This window comes from Merops nubicus, unplaced genomic scaffold (assembly GCF_000691845.1).
Source record: "Merops nubicus isolate BGI_N331 unplaced genomic scaffold, ASM69184v1 scaffold11183, whole genome shotgun sequence".
In the NCBI taxonomy this organism is placed as follows: Eukaryota; Metazoa; Chordata; class Aves; order Coraciiformes; family Meropidae; genus Merops; species Merops nubicus.
The window spans coordinates 77,607-94,263 of NW_008596911.1; the positions used below are offsets into that span (position 1 = coordinate 77,607).

Genomic DNA, 16,657 nt, shown 5'->3' on the forward strand with positions numbered 1-16,657 from the left:
TTTAATTTTGTAATTAAAAGTCAAGCTGTAGCGCTTATTTTTGCCTGCAGCAATTTTTGAACTGTTTATAGGTGTAAAGATGTAGGATTTTGAAGAGTATAGCATGATAAAATTTACAATTATACAATATTACTATACAGTGCTTGTAGCTTCTTATTCCAGAAGGAAGCATCTTTATGTAGTCCAGGCTTACCATTGCAATTCCACTTTCTTTACTTTTGGAGGCAGTTAAGGTTTCCTGTGTAAATTGAAAATGTCTTAAAAGATTTTGCTATAATTAATGTTAGAAACTAATAATATGTTATGATTTTTAATATCTAAGTTTTTTTTCTACAGTACTAATGAATGTTTTTTTCTCCTTTAGGAGAATATATAAAAAACTGGCGGCCAAGATATTTCCTGCTAAAGACAGATGGCTCTTTCATAGGCTATAAGGAGAAGCCCCAGGATGTGGATCTGCCATATCCACTCAACAACTTTTCAGTGGCAAGTATGTATTTCCAGTATTTATTATTCTTTCAACATATTGACAAAATATCTGCTACATGTTGCTTCATGTGTAGTTCAGAATGTACTGGTAACACTGCAAATTTGATGCCATGTGTCAGACCAGTGCACCACTGATCTTTATGAGATTATCTTGTATTATTTTTATCTCTACGAGATATCTTTATGAGAGCATTGAAGATATTTACCATTGGTTGTTTTTTGAATATTGTTTTTGAAGTCTAAGTTCTCATTTAATTGTGTTTGTAACTAAGAATAACTTTTGACAAATGATTGTTGTAAGAAGAAAATTCCTGGAAAGCTTACCTTTATTCAGATCATTGACCTGTGTTCTCTTTTTCAATAGTATCTCTGAGTTCACTTGAAAACTCAAATTAATTAGAAAATTATCTAGACTGTCGAATGAAACAAAATCATGCTAAATTATTTTTCTCTTGGATAATCAGGTAATCGGCTCTCCAGCCTGGTTAATCAGTAATTTCAAGCAATCAAACAATTTACATATATTAGCAAAGCTACAAAGTGTGTATCTGTTGGATCAAGTGAAGACATTTTGATTTCTTGTTTTCCAAGAATGTTTCTAGAAGACAAATCTGTAGTTTTGTTTCATCTGGCAAAGCAAGATTGGTAGAAAAATGTTTCCAAGCAGAAACAAAAGTGTTTGAGGAGCAAAACTAAGGGGACGAAATATCTCCCTTAGTATGAGTTGTGGATATCATAGGTATAACCTTTCAAAGTAACACCAGAAAAGTTACCCAGTATCTTTCAAAATTGTATTAGTGTCCTGCAGTGCAATAAATGGTAGGGTCTAGTTTTATAGAGGAGTATTGGAGCCAGAAAAGCATATGTGAAAGGGTTCCCTACATCTTCATTGCTGAAGATGGAACAAATGCTACTGACTGAATTGGACCTTTTTTTTTTTTTTTTTTTTTTATAAAAGTGTTCTTGAGATTGACTGAGCCTTTGTCTATGAGGTAATTTGGGTATTTTATTTGGTCAGAAAATAATCTGGTGCTCTAAGCCCACATCTTGTCCCACAGATAGAGGAGGAAAACTCTGCATATTCTTATTGTGACACAAGTCTTGCAAATGATACTGAGCATGCAAGCCTTCTAATAACATTAAAGGATCATTTTGCCTTGTTGCTAGTCAGTGTAAAAAGTGGTGATGCCTTTAAGGTGTTCATATGAGTAGGAATTGACTAGATTCTAGGCCATGGTTCCTTAGTTATTACTCTGAGTATACACCTCATTTATAGCATTTAGTAGTTTCCTAGATACTTTTTCCCAATGTGCAGTATTTGTAAAACTACTTGGTTTTTTTGTCCTGCTTTATCACATTCTTCATTACATATCCTGTCTACCTTTGCTGCAGCAACTGGAAGGATGATCCAAATGGTAATTCTGCTAAGCGAAGAAATGTGTAATTAGCAGTTAATTCCAGTGTGTTGATACTTGTGGGTTTGGTTTTGTTTTGATACTTGGAGGTCATTTTATGTAATTCTGATATTAGAATGCTGCTCCTGAACTTTGCGGTGTTGGAAATTGGAAGATTTCATACAGTTCTGCAGAACGACACCATCACCATTACGCACTCCCACCCCCCAAAAATAATAAAAACATTCTTTATGCAGCAGGCAAGCCCCATAGGTCTGATTCTTAGGCAATGTAAGATAAAGGAACAGGTATGCAATATTACTGGAAGAAATACAGTTTTGGTAAGCTGGATGAGTTTTTCTGGTTTGTGTCAGGAAAAGGAGGAATTTAATCACAGATGATTGATGATCAATGCAAGAATAGGTAGATTCTTCACTCAGAAAAAGAGTCCCATAAAATTAAGTATGTAGAATTCACAGGATGAAAAGCAAACCATTATGGTGTTATGCTCTAAATTGCAAGGGACTTTGAGTTTTTTGTCAGCTATTTCATCTGTCTGAAGATGAGGTCATCAGTAGGGCAAACAAACAAAAATGCTATATGAATGAACATATCTCATGGGCACTACCTGGTAAATGTCAAGAACTGGTCTCACAGCCTCTGATCCAAGAGTTCCTGAGCTGCTGCAGTAGGTTTGTGGCCACAAGCAGTGCAACATATTTTTCCTGTAATAGTGAAGTACGTTTTTCATAAATTACTAGCCAGGCAGATGGAGTGTGAGATCACTGTTAATACCATCTTGATTAGGTTGGCAGGGACTTAAAGATATGTCTTTACAGTCCTATCTTCATGTAATCTTTGTAGCTATCTGTAAAGTGAGAGTGTGGTCTCAGTCTACTTTTTGCTCTCCAAATGATAGACATCTTTGGCTCTTGCTTACAGCTTGTTATTTAAGCAGAAAAGGCCAAGGATGTGGTATTATTTTCATAGTGTTGCTGGAGCTGAACACTGGAAAGTTTGAACAGCTCTGCTTTGTACAATGCTTGTTCTGTAGTTTAAACTTTTTATTTTTTATTTTAAAAATATCCAGCTCTGTCAAACTTGTTACTTCCATCATATGGATATTTTCCCACCAGTCTCTGCTGCCTTCCACTTCTGTTACACTGGCTTTACTTTTGCAAAAGGCTCTTTTCCCAGGCATAGTTTCATTTTCCCTATAGTGACTCCCTGATTTCTTCCAAGATAACTTTAAAGTCCTGTACCTGAGCATTACTCTCTCCCTGCTCTTGTGTCTGAAATATTCCACTGAGAATGACGAGAAGGCCAGAGAGAATGAAGTTATTTTGCATACTGCTAACAACGCTTGCAATGCTAAGCCTGTCTTTGTTGATAAAGCCTTTCTCATCGGCTGGTATTTCCTCATAGGGTGAACTGTTCAGAGGCCATCCCTTTTCCTTGGGGTGGTCTCGGAGGAAATGTGGGGGGAAGGCCCTGGGAAGCGGGTGTGTAAACAAGTAGGTGCTTTCTGTAGAGAGGAAGAGCCTGAGGCAGCACACCCACACTGCAGCCCACTGCCAGCCGCCCAAAATGTAGGAGAATGGTGTGGGCCTGAAATGGAGGCCTGGGATCTCTCTTACTTGGAGCGTAAGCAAGTCCCTGAAGGTGAAACAGAGTTGACTGAAGAGTGTGACACAGGGAGCTGGGTGGAGCTGAGTCCTGGGGAAGGATGCCAGGACTGGCCACTCAGTGACCAGGACAGGAGCTTCGTGTGGCCTCCCCGTGGCTGCCGCTCTCCTGCCTGCGGGCACGTGCGGCAGGCGTCGATGAGCACCCCGCGCTGCGCCCTCAGAGCTGCCACAGGCGTGAGCGGATCAGCCCCATCCTGTGGGGCTGCATGGCGGGCAGGAGTCACTCTGGTTTCCCACCTGTGGAGCCAGCTTATTTTACACCAGAGCCGCCTTCTTTTTAACATGGGAGGTGAGAGAACGGTGTGTTTGAAGTATGCTTTTAGTTTGTTAATGCTCATGCCTTTACACTTGGACTCACAAAAAGTTGTGTTGTGCCGTCTAACCATACACTTAAAGATAAATGAAGGTGCTGTAATTACATCGGGGGGAGAATCATTGTGGAAATATACAACTGGTTAATACTGGTTTTCACAGGTAAATTCAGATATGTGGGCTTACTGGAATTGGGTGGTTCAAAATCAGTTCAGCTCTTTTCAGGTAGCGGCAAGCAATTGCAAGTAATCAAGCTATTGTAGCTTAAGAGATACTCTTGATGACTGAGTCATAGTAGGTGAGTGGGTGTGCATTCCTAGCCCACTTCAACTGCAAAATAAAATATGTTAATGTAAATTGCTTTTGCTTAGGCATTTATGCAGTCAGAACCAGTTTAAAAATAATGTTTGATGGGTGTAACTTCTCTGCACAGGCAGGGGCCTGAAAACAGTGTCCTGGCTTTTAAAACTCCATTATGCTGCTTTGGATAAAAATTAGTACTCTAGGTGGCAGGATGTATACCCTCAGTGTTCCCTCCAAAAACCAACGTGGGTTCACAACACTGTTTTTAGCTGATCCGGTGTTCTGTCAGTAGAATTAACACTGCTTTGAGTAAACCACACTTTGATCTTTGATTGCCTTTATTATTAAGGAAAAGAGAATGGGGAAGAATTCTACTTCAGTTCTACTTAAGGAGCATTTGTGGCTTTACTGATAAAAAAAGTACTTCTCACATATGCAGTGAGTATGTAGGTAATGACATAGCACATTTGGGATGATGTGTATCTCTAAGAGTTGGCCCTTTGCCTTAATTTTGATCTTCATGTGGGGAATAATTGGGAAGAGCTGTATCCCTTCACAGTAGCCTTTAAGCTTTGGCCAAAAATGATGTCACTTGGAATTTCTTTCCTGTCTTTGAAAGATAGTGCTTTCTAAGCAGTCTGTGGTACAGCTAAAATTTTTTTTTTCTTGTCTTTGAAAAGTAAAATCAAATTTTGTTATTGTGAGAAGGTAAACTTCTATAACCTTTCCTTAATTTTGTTTTTCCTCTGCAGCAATGATTATCAATGAACCTTGGCTCTTCTAAATGGAGAAGATGTGCTACTTTTTCCTAGTCTTAGCTTTCAGTGGGCCAGAGATAAAGTTTTATTATTTTGGGGTTTTAAAAATCTTCAAGACATGAGAGTGGAAAGGTTTCTGGGGAATCATGTTACAGCTATAAAGAATTCTGAAGACACTCTCTAAAGAAATAGTTAGGAAAAAAAAAAAAAGGCGTGTTTTGAATGAGATTAAATTATGCATCAAAATACTTTGGCATTAGATATGACCTTTTGTGCAACTCCACAATTAACTCTGCAGTGAGATTTAAGTTTAAAATCCCCCCCTTTTTTTTTTTATTTGCCACAACACTGGATGATTTGAACATTAGAGATAAGTATGGAACTGTAGATAGTTATAATTAAAGTATAGAATTTGTTCCAAAATAATAATGGTAAAATAGAATAAATTATGTTCAACACTCAAAATACTTGTAGGGAGAAAAAGGCAATTTATGTGTAATGTATGCATATGCAAATGCATATGTGCATTTCCATATCTATGGAAACTTGAACTCTAATGTGTATAACCAGTATTTTCTGTGTTGGATGGGGAAATGTTTTGCTATCTGGAAAACTGGACCAGTAATTTTCTTTGTGAGGCTTTCATATTACTTTAGGAATGGTTTCTGGGTGGTATAGTTAAGTGTTTTGTAATTTGACGTAGAAGTTTGGATTCAGTTTTTGTCTTGGGTCATGAATGAAAAGGAGTTCCTTGGTCTCATCCTTCTATTTTAATGGACGATGCTTTCTCAGAGACCAGCACAGCACACTGTAATTTGCAATTACCTCTAAATAGGGCCTGGTAAGAGCATGGCAGGTCAAAGTTTATAGCCAGGTCTGAGTATTTTTATGCTGGTGTGATACACTCAGTTGCATAAGTAAAATTGGGGTGTTTGCATGAAGGAAAGAGGTGGACGTATAATTTTACTGTCTTCTGTGAAAACAAATTAAACCACAGGCAAAACCCAGCAATAAAAGGCAGAAATCTATTTTCATTTGCCCTCTTTACATGAAGGGGCAAATGGCAAACTAGTTGTAATGACAGAAGGACACGGATGCTACTTTGTACTTTTTTGGAGTATTGGAAATAAAAGACTTTCTAGCATGATGAAGTGCATCAAGGATGATCTTTTTCAGCTTCAAGGAATATAATTAATTTTTTTTTTGTTTTTGTTATACAGTCATATATGTTGTTTTGTCAACAAAGCACATATAAGTACATGTCATGAGCCAAGCCCCACGGAAGTGGGATTTCTACCCGTATAGAACAAAAAGTCAGTCCCTGCTCCAAAATACTAAAATTCCAAATATAAAACAAGAGACAACAGATGGATGCAAACAGATGGGGGGAGTATGAGAAAACAATGAGACAGTATTAGCCTGTAGTACAGGCAGTGGTCTTTGCACATCAACAACTAATCCACTGTCAAGGTTAGATTTTTACTCTCTTGTCCCTTCTTTTCTGTTTCACATCTTCCTTCCCTCCTGTTTTTTAAGACATGGTGAAGGACTGTTTGAAAGAGAACCAGTATGGAAAACAGAGAGAAATTAGAAATACTTTTGAGAAATGATGCTGACATTGGAACAGTAGAAAGATAAAGAATAAAGAGAGTGATGCCAAGGATGAGGGTAGGCTGTGGGGACAGACTGTGTTGAAAAGCTACCTGTATTTGATGTGATAGAGCTGGGTAAGAAATGAGGAGTGCGAAGAGAAGAACTAAGATCAAAAGGACAATGGAGAAATTATCTGTTCAACAGTTTTGGGTAAGATGTTTTTTGGGGGAAAACTGCATTTGTTGAGACCAAAGAAGAGATAATAAATTGTTTGTATAAGTCTCTGTGTGACCCAACTTATTTTTAAGGTCATATTCCCCATAGATGAAGTGTAGTAAGAAAGAAGAGAGACTTTTGGAAAGCCTTCAGAAAAGTGGTTTCCCACAGGGAGTAGGTATACAAGTAGGAGAATTGACCAAGCTAAGGGGGTGCGTGTGGTTTGGTGTGTGTTGGTTTGGTGTGCATGTCTACACATATATTTGTACATATATCTAAAAGCCACAGCTTTTTATACGTATATGAGCAAAAGCTCAGACGTGTCTGTCTCAATGTTACAAAAGTGGTGTATTAATTCTACTACTTGTCTAACAAAAAAGGCCATCAGAGAGAAGTGTGGATTTGGAGTGCCAAGTAGCAGTAATGGAAAAAGGTATTTGTAAGTCTTGTGTTTGTTAAATTTTGACATGAGAAATTAAAAATGGGAATAGCAATTGAATGAGTAAATGTTCGGACAAAAGTGTTTATCTTGTGAAGGAAAGACCAAGAGGAGAATAAGAAATTAAGGTTAAATTGTAATGCAGATAGATACATTGGTAGATATGGGTATCTGTATATAGATAGCACTCTGTATATATTTAAAACTGTGTGCATTCTAAGTAATGCAAGCAGTGGTTTGTTACTCTTTCATATGTTTGATAATCACAGGAAGTTATCTTTTGTGGTAAAACCCAGTCTGTATTAGAAACAATTTCTCAAATAAGCAACCTTCTGTTCATTTTTTAGTACAATTTTTTATGGCTGCTTGTATGTTTAGTGTTCCTGACTAGCCATATCAACAAATTCTGCTGCAGTTGAAAGCTTCCATATATAAGATAATGTGGTATTAGTGTTCTTTCTATTCTTTATGCTGGATGAATGTATTTAGGCAAAGAACGCTGGTGATTATATGGTTAAAGTTATAGAATTCAAACTTTAAACTTTTTAATAAAATCTGAACAGATGATCTCTGCTTTTTTTTTTTTTTTTGTGGAACTGGCAGGTTTCAGGCCCTCTAATTGGCTTCCCAGCTTTGCAGAGTAATTACAGCTTCAAGCAAACTTTGTCATCTGTGGTTCAGAATGGTGTAAAGTAAACAGAACGTTTTGAAATACAGTTTGTAGTTAGAGTTGCTCAGGAGACTTTAACTAGCATAACTACTTAATTTAGATAGTAGCAGTTATTTGAAAAAGATGTCTAACGTTTTAGAATTGTCAGATTCTTGGTGGATATGGAGATGAAAGTTAACCTCAAGTATGCACCTGACTTTTTTTCTTGTTTTAAAATGAGAAGTTCAGTACTTGAAAACATCCATGGTGTTTATTTCACTTTTCCCATTTTCTGTATAGATCCAAAAATGGCCAAATGGGTGCTACAGACTTGTTGGAACAGAATTGTTGGTTTCTGTTACTGATTTTGTATTTTGGTGCTTTGAACAAGTGTTCTCCCCCAAGGTTTTTCGTCCCGTCTAATATTAAAAGGGAGAATTCTTGTGAATGATGTTTAAGCCCAGCAAGACAGAAAGCTTTAGGATTAAAATGTGTAATTCCAAGTTGTAGATGGCTAGCATACAAGAACACAAAGTTGAGTCTGTCTGTTTACTGGCTTACTCATCTTTTTGAATGATAATTTAGACTTCCAACTGTTTTGAGTTGAGATTCAGCCCTTTAATTGCATATGTTTATGTATAGTAGCAAACTTGAAGACATTATGTTAGAGTGTTCTCTACTCTTGGTAATGACCCAACTATCACTGCAGTGTTTGGAGCCAGCTCTCAGTAGCCAGTTTCACTCGTTCTTCTTTGTTTTTGTAGTTTCCAAACTATTCTGTCTGTCTAAAATTACTATGGTTTTCCCAGTAATTAGTAGAAAAATATTTTGGTAATTAGCAATAACTGTGTATTACAGCACTTATTCATCTTAGTAGATTCTCTTTTTTTTCTAGCTGTAGGTGAAAGACATTCACAAACAAGTTTTTTTCCTGTTGCAGTCGTGACAAGGATACTGTTTATCCCTTGCATTTATATACAGCAGCGCATGAAGCGTGTGAGTGTACTAAATATCAGCAGATTTCAGTTACTTTTCCTTACTTATGAAGAATGGGTAGCAAACCCCTGTTAGAAATACATTGGTCCTCTGCTTTTTTCTGACACTCTTATTGCTTCAGAAGGAAAGGGTATCAACATAATCACTTTTAACCTTCCACATGGAAATTACATCCTCTGCCACTTTTAACAGAATATTAAAAGACTTAATTAAGATTTGCTTGTTTTTATTTTTCAGTAGCATCCTTTAGTGATAGTGAAACAGCATTTTTTTCATTTTTGTGTTTTCCATTGCATTTTCAATTGCAAAAGTATTTTTACTTACCTTTAATTGATTTAGTTTATTGTCTCTGATAAAAACTCAGAGGGTAAATACTCTTTGGTAGTTACAGAGCTTAGTATATGCATCCATATGTTTTGTTCTTGTTAAAAATGCACATCACCACTTTGAGGACTGTCTGAAAAAAAATATTATAGATAGTACAAATAATCCATCTATATATTAGATACGGATTTGCATAATGTACATACTAATACATGTAGTATGTTTATTATACTATATGAATAAACAAAGGCCATATTATAGATAGCATTTGGACACAGGCACGCATAACTGTTAGTTCCAATTTTTGTGTGCTTGAGTTGGCAAACAAATTAATGCCATTTTAATGTATGCAATTTTTAATGTATTTGCAATCAGAAAATTAGTGGTGAAATTAAAGATCTGCAGTTCCATAAGGGATGTGCTTTTTAATTGGTACAGACTTTTCTGCAAGTTTTACTCGGTACATTTTTGCCTTCAGACTGTCCTAATACAGTCACTTCACTTTTCTGTCCCTGGCAGCTTCTTTTACCTCCCTTCTCATGAACTAACTACTCTAGTTTAGCTGTACTCTAGCTATCCCCCAAGTTTTTCTTTTGCATACAGGCTCCAGTCTTTTTTCTCTCCCCTTTCCACTCTTTTCCCTTTATTCCCTCGTCCTTTGTTCCCAACATCTCTTCTGTAAATAACTTGCTGTATGCCATCTTTCCATATTGGATTTTGCCTCAGTGAGGTAGTTTCTTTTTCGTATTGTCTGAGAAGCAGAACGAGGCATTCTGAATACAGGAGAAAGAGCTTTCCATTTAGCAGGTGTAGAAGCAGGAGATAGCTGTAGCCTCTGGATTATACTCAATGCATAGACTTTCAATGATTTTGTGCTTTAGCAATTGTTGTTGTAATTTTTTACCCTCCTCCCACTGCACTCTTATCCCTCCCACATGTCGTGTGGCCAGATGCCTTACATTTTCACAGGAATACTAAAAGGATATCAAAGGTCTTGGTTTGCCAAGTTTTAAGTCTCGTCTCCAAAAAGTAGTATTTTCCAGCAGTGTGCAGCTTTAGGCAGACACCCAGGAAAGAAAATTTCAGCCTACATGATTGAAGTGTGATAGGATTAAAGATGAGAGGATGGCTTTGTCAGGAGTAAGATGAGATGAGATAATCTTAGAGCAGAAAATTCTTCTAGTCTGTTGAGTTATGAAGGTAGCCTGACTCATTCCTTAGAGCTACAACTGAGGAAGTTAAGAAAACAAATAGCCAGTTAACCCTAGCCTCACTGTCATCATGATCATAACCTGGGCTTCAGCCTTATCCCTGAAGATGGGGTTTCTTTGATCTCATGAGTAAAATTTGCATCCAGCTACAAGCGTGGTTAAGTATCCTAAAGAGCTTGACTTTGTCATGCTCCTCAGGTTCCTGTCATCTGCTTCTGTCCTCCTTGTTTCTTTTCCAGCTTTTCTGTTGAATTCCTTCTTCCTCTGTCCATCCTACTGTAGCTCTTTCCTCTAAATGTTGAGGATGGCTTTCATCCTATCCAAGACCTAGCTGAGTTTATAAAAGCAGTGATGTTGGACAACTATTTCTCTTGTGAAATGTAGTTTCATCTCTTTGACCAGTGAGCAGTCTGACTTAAATAATAATGTATAGCTGTATGGTGATTATATGGGTTTGTGAATCCAGGAATACACACCTGCATAGTGCAATATTTACTTTATTTCTCTTTTTCTTATTCATACATCTGTCAAGATTCTGAGGTGTTCTGCTAAGCTGCAGGGAAAAAAAAAATCCTATCAACAGACATATCCAGTCCCACTCTTCTTTGCTTTTTTAAATAAAGAAAATTGAAGTATGCATGAAAGTTCTGAAAAGGCATTTTCACAAAGACTCTCCTAATATCAGTTCTTTCATGCCTGTATTAAGAAAGGACAAGTACAAGTAAATCTGCTGATATTTTCTGTGGCTTTATGTTGTAGAATCAGAGGCCATTTCTTAGATAATCATGTCTCAAATTATTTAGGTGTTCAAGCATACAAATCAGTGCCTTGAACTAAGGCTTAAAGGTCCTTATGAGCTGCTAATATTAAAGAGAATTGCTTAATGTATTTTCAGTTGGCATCTGCATTTCAGAAGGTCAGCTGTGAGTATGCATCTTGTACAAGTAACACCAGCAACAAAGGCATAAGAGAGAAAGCAAAAGCAGAGTAGAGGGTACTTATGTATGGTGGGTGTTTAGAAATTTGCTGGGTCTGATACAGTTCCTTGGAGAATATTTAAAATGCATTCCTGTAAAATTGTGGATGGTAGCTAAGGTTCCAGTACAATGAATTTGTGAAGAAAAAATACATCAAACCAATAAAATTTATTTCTGTGGAAGAGTATCATGCCTTGTGAAGTGCTGCATGTCCCATAACATAACTTCTGTAACACATTGACATTAACTGGAATAAATAAAATGTAATTCACCAAGAAGTGCAAGGTTTTATGCTACAGAATAGTCAATTACATCAGTAAAAGGTGTGGGTCAGCTGGTAGGTGGTAGCTGTACCAAAAGGAAGCTACAGTAGATTGTAAGTTAAAGGAATTCTGTTGCCATATTCATTATTGATTGATCTGTGGACCTGATAAATCATTTTAGATCACACATTTGATCTGGCTTAGCTTTGAACAAGTGACAGCATTCCTGAACATGAGAGGTGATGTTTGCTTCTATTTTGTGGTAGCTGCAGGGAAACAAATTACACTTTTGGCAGAGTAACCTTAATTTCACAAAAATGTTTAAACATATTTGTGTGAATAAAGAGTTCTAGTAGGTCAGTGTTTGGCAGATGTGATGTTTAGTGCAGCATGCTATATTGTAAAATCAACACAGTCTTGTTGAACCATGGCCCGAATTACCACTGTTGTGGTCTTGTGACAGAGGAGTAATAGGCAGTCTGCTGTATGTCTAGACCTGTGTGACAAGGAAAATCTTGGATCTGAAAGCACAACCTGTGAGGACAGATTGCTTGAACTGATTTAGGCCAGAGGAGACTGAAGAGAGATGAAGTGGTGTTTGTATGTCTAAAAGGGATAGCTGCTGAAAAGATAAAGCAAATCAGTCAACAGGGCAAGAAACAATATGCTTAAATTACAGGAGCAGTTGCATTACATGCTAGGAAGAATCTTCCAATTGTAAAAATAATGAATTTCCTTCTAGTTGGATGGAATAATTTGCTTACGGAGGTTTTGAAATGTCTACTTTTCAGGGATTGTAGAAAGAATTCAGAGAAATACTTAAGAGAAATAGCATAGGTAGATGTGATTCTTCCCTGGGGCACAGAGAGAACTAAATGATTTCACGGGGCAGCTGCACTGGGGGTATGTGTGGCATTGTTATATATTTAATAGTTAGACTAGTCTGAAGATCTGAATTTTCTCAGATACTAGACAATAAATCTAATCCTGAAGTGGCAGTATTGTGGGTAACTGTGGCATAGTTACCACTGAAGGGAAAATGTCATATTCCTACTGCCAGGTACAGATGGAAAAAATGTGCCTGTGGCTACTGCTGTTACCTTGGCATATTAGAGCAATCAAGGATCTAGTACTCTTCTTGCCTTTGTAGCACAGACCTAGTTTGCAAATGGAGATCTCACCCTTTATATGGGCAACAATACAAGTTCCATCAATTCCTCTGACTCCTTTCTTCACCTTATGATTTTTACCTGCTACTTTTTGTTCAAGCCCATGGTTGTATTACCATACACGTGCTGGATACGTGCTGGATAGGTACACATAAGCTATATGTATTTTATTTAAGTAAATTTGTTTCGTCTTCACGGAAACAAACAAAATAAACAAATAAAATAAATTAGAAAGGGCAACAAATAAAAAAGGCAATGTCCTGTATTTCTCTAGAATGTCAACTAATGAAAACAGAGCGACCAAAGCCAAACACATTCATTATCAGATGTCTTCAGTGGACCACTGTCATAGAGAGGACATTCCATGTAGACACTCCAGAGGAACGGTGAGTATTTTTTGTTTTACTTGGGACGGCTGGGACTGCATGTTGATCAGCACTTGGAACTGTGGTGTTCTGAGCACATCTGAACAGTTATTTGAAGAAGTCGTAAGTCAACTTCTGTAACATATTTTTGAGCTCATAGCTAGTGTAAGAGTTGCCTGGGAGTAGGTGGGGTAAGTGTGTTCAAATAAGCCAATACTAAGCCATGATATGTCTCTGAAATGTTAAATTTTGAACAATAGAAGCCTACATTTCAAGTTTTTGCTATTAAAGTATTTACAAAATCAGACACTGGTAATTCCTGAAATGAACTGTGCAGTGGTCATTTTTGATGCTACTCACCTTCACCACCTTTAACGTATCGCAGAATTAAGAAGGAAATTAAGATGATTGATTTATATGATTTTTCTGCTGTCTCACATGAGAATTGACTACTGAAACCATGTAGCATGTGAAAAATTTTATAAAACATTTATTTGGATGAATGTTATAATTCTCTAATAAGGATGTTGGCTTGTTCATGACAGGGAAGAATGGACAGAAGCAATCCAGGCTGTAGCAGACAGACTTCAAAGGCAAGAAGAGGAGAGGATGAACTGTAGTCCAACTTCACAGATAGACAATATAGGAGAAGAAGAGATGGATGCTTCAACAACCCATCATAAAAGAAAGGTAATGATATTTAAAAATAACAGACAAGACTAATATATAAATAACTTTTGTAGAATGATTAGATGGGTAAAACAATATACAGGGAATAGTATTTCTGTAGAAATTCCAGTGTATTACAAGCGTAGAAGTACTTGTTTTATTTCAAGAATGCTGAACTACTTTTTTATTTATTTGTTATACTATCTGATACAGCACTTTGGAAAAACAATTATTCAGGCCCATGTTACCATTCTGCTTATTGTTTCAATATATTTGTCTTCTCCTTTTTGTTTGTTTACTGTTTCAGAAGTATGGTAATAAAATATTTTCTTTAAACAAGTAGATTTGCCCCCTTTCTCATGCAAATAATACCCAGTACGAATTAGATAATTTGCATAAGAAAGGCTAGCAGGATTTGGCTTTTAATGACCTTGGTTTTTGCTATCTGGGAAAATAACTTTGCTTTAGTTTTCAATGAAGTAAGCGAAAACAATGGCTTTTTTTTTTTTTTCTCAATCCCTCACAGCTTTTAGTGAAAGTAGGAATATGTACACTGTTGGCTATAATATCCTTGTAGTTGTATCTTCAGAGTCAACAGGATAAACACACAACTAAGAGCATGTTTTAAAGGTTCAGTGCCACATAAAAATTTGCTTATTATCTTGTGTTTCCATTTTCTCCTGTGTTTCTGTAAATATGGACCTCTCTTGAAGAATGGATCATTCAAACAGATGTCTCTCATTTACTGTACAGGATTGACATGACTCAAATGAAATTGCATGAGAAATAAAAACCTGTTTCTATAGAAGTGGCTTCATTCTTCCTAGCTAGAACAGAAAGCTGTAGAAAACTAAGTGGAAGGAAGTCTGCTGACAGAGAAAAATAGTCTTACAGCTGATATAACCGAATGCCTTTGAATGATGAACAATGAAATGAAATAGTGAACATGTGCCTTTACTCATAGAGCACGATTTGCTTGTTCTACTATACAAAGCAAGAATCATAGAAAAATCAATGACCAGAAACTATACCCTTATGAATAATACAGCTGAGTTGTCATAGGAAATCTTACTTCTGCCATGTCCTAACTTTTGAGGACCATTTGCAGTGAAAACGTAGTTCTTCCATGTTGTTTCACTGTATGCAGTTTCATAACCTTTTTCTGCTGTAGAAAAAGGTAAAAACTAATTATTTACAGCTGTAACAGTACCCTCCTCATAGACTGTCAGGCTGACATTGAACTTTTAGCCTCGCGGCATAGATGTTTAATGATTCTGCTCCAGGGGAAGATATGATAAGTATCAGCAAGACAGACAGGCAGTGTTAGAGATGTGTCAGTCCTTCTGAAAGGCAGTGAAATTATGTGCAAGGCATTTGGATTTGCTTTATTAAAGATCTGAGCACTGTTCCAAGCCTGCGTGTCCTCTTAGTGGAGTACAAAACCGCTGCATAACAACAAGCATTTTCAAGGTGTCAAAATTAATGCTGTCTAATATAGGTAGTTTATCTGGAGTGTATGCCTCCCTTGTTCACAGTGAAGTGCATTTTCCCATACCACAAAAGAGGTTGTGGGAAAAGGAGGAGGAGGAAGTTCAGTTTTGTTTCTGTCTTGCTACTTAAGCTTTAAGAAATGCTGAAATAAGATGCTGGGACAGTGTATGTGCAGTGCTGTAGAATATTTAATGGCTTTGGCAAAAAGCCAAAAGTAAATTCTACAAAACAAAGGTGAAATGAAAAGTGGCGATATTCAGCACCTAATAATAGAGCAGAATGGAGTTTTGGTAGCCAGTGAAGAGCATACTGATGACTGCAAGGATTGTTTGTTTGTTTTTTTCCCTTTCCTCGAGACTCAAAATCCCTCTGAACATTTCTGACTGTTGGAAGACTTTAGCAATATATTCTCAGAACTTTTTGGAATAAAAAATATTAACTGACCATAATGACAAGGACTTGTCACTCCCTCTGTGTTAGCTGAAATTGGTAAAAAAAAAAAAAAAATTTAAATTGTTTCTGTTTTATAGAAGTGTTTCTGAGAAGCTTCTCTTTATGCAGAATTGTTTCAGTTATAATGACTTAATGCATTTGTATTGCCTTTTTTTTTTTTTTTTGGTATTGGATTTCTTCTCATTTCAGGGATTTTTTGTACAATGTGTCCTACAAGCCTGTTTTGTCACCTGATTTAATGTCTAAGCCCAGTGAATTTTGCTTGTGCATGCACCAGATGGTATACATATGAGTAGAAGAATGTAATCAGATTAAGAAACAAGAGAGAGAGGAGTGGGCCTGGTTTTGTCTAAAAAGGTAGCAAAAGGTTTATGAAGAAAACAGTCTTTAGGGTGTGGAACTTGATTTGAACAGACATGACAGTAACAGCCCTGGCCAGATTAGCTGGAAGAAGCAAAAGCACTATTTTCTCTTTGCTGTTTCTTTTTAGTGGTGTCAGTGTGCTACTTAAGTTTTACAGTAGTAACATTGGTAAAATTCAGAGGACTAGGAATTTGTACCAAACTGCTTTTATTTCTTGCTGTACTATTCCTTGTAAGTAGAATTTCTTTCTGATGAGGTCAGATGAAGACTCCAAGTGGTATAGTCTTTGTGCAAATCAGGAATTTTTAAGAATTAGTTCCTTGGAAGGAATTTTCAACACCTGTAGTAGGGTGTATTCTTTTGAACAGATTATCCATTGGGAAGTAAATAGGCTTTAGAGAAAGCTGATCATCATATGATTCCTCGGTTAGTGCAGTTTTTTGTACCTTCCTTGCTTGCCCTTTGTTTACAAATTTGTTTTTCAGGGTGCAGGATGTGTAAAGAAAAGATTTTTTCAGAGGAAATCAAGAAATAA

At 36.8% G+C, this 16,657-nt stretch overlaps 1 protein-coding gene across 2 annotated transcripts in view; it reads left to right on the plus strand.

Annotated features, from left to right (window-relative positions):
* LOC103769347 (RAC-gamma serine/threonine-protein kinase) overlaps window positions 1-16,657 on the plus strand; it is a 133,913-nt gene that overhangs the window by 65,936 nt on the left and 51,320 nt on the right. Inside the window, exons 1-4 of one of the 2 annotated variants that reach the window (XM_008936535.1) lie at window positions 373-490; window positions 13,056-13,167; window positions 13,692-13,836; window positions 15,314-15,316. In XM_008936535.1, coding sequence (XP_008934783.1) covers window positions 13,067-13,167; window positions 13,692-13,836; window positions 15,314-15,316 — 249 coding nt within the window. In that variant the 5' untranslated portion in view covers window positions 373-490; window positions 13,056-13,066. Of the gene's footprint in view, window positions 1-364; window positions 491-13,055; window positions 13,168-13,691; window positions 13,837-15,313; window positions 15,317-16,657 lie in introns of those variants that run through there. The other variant, XM_008936534.1, reaches the window with a different exon arrangement.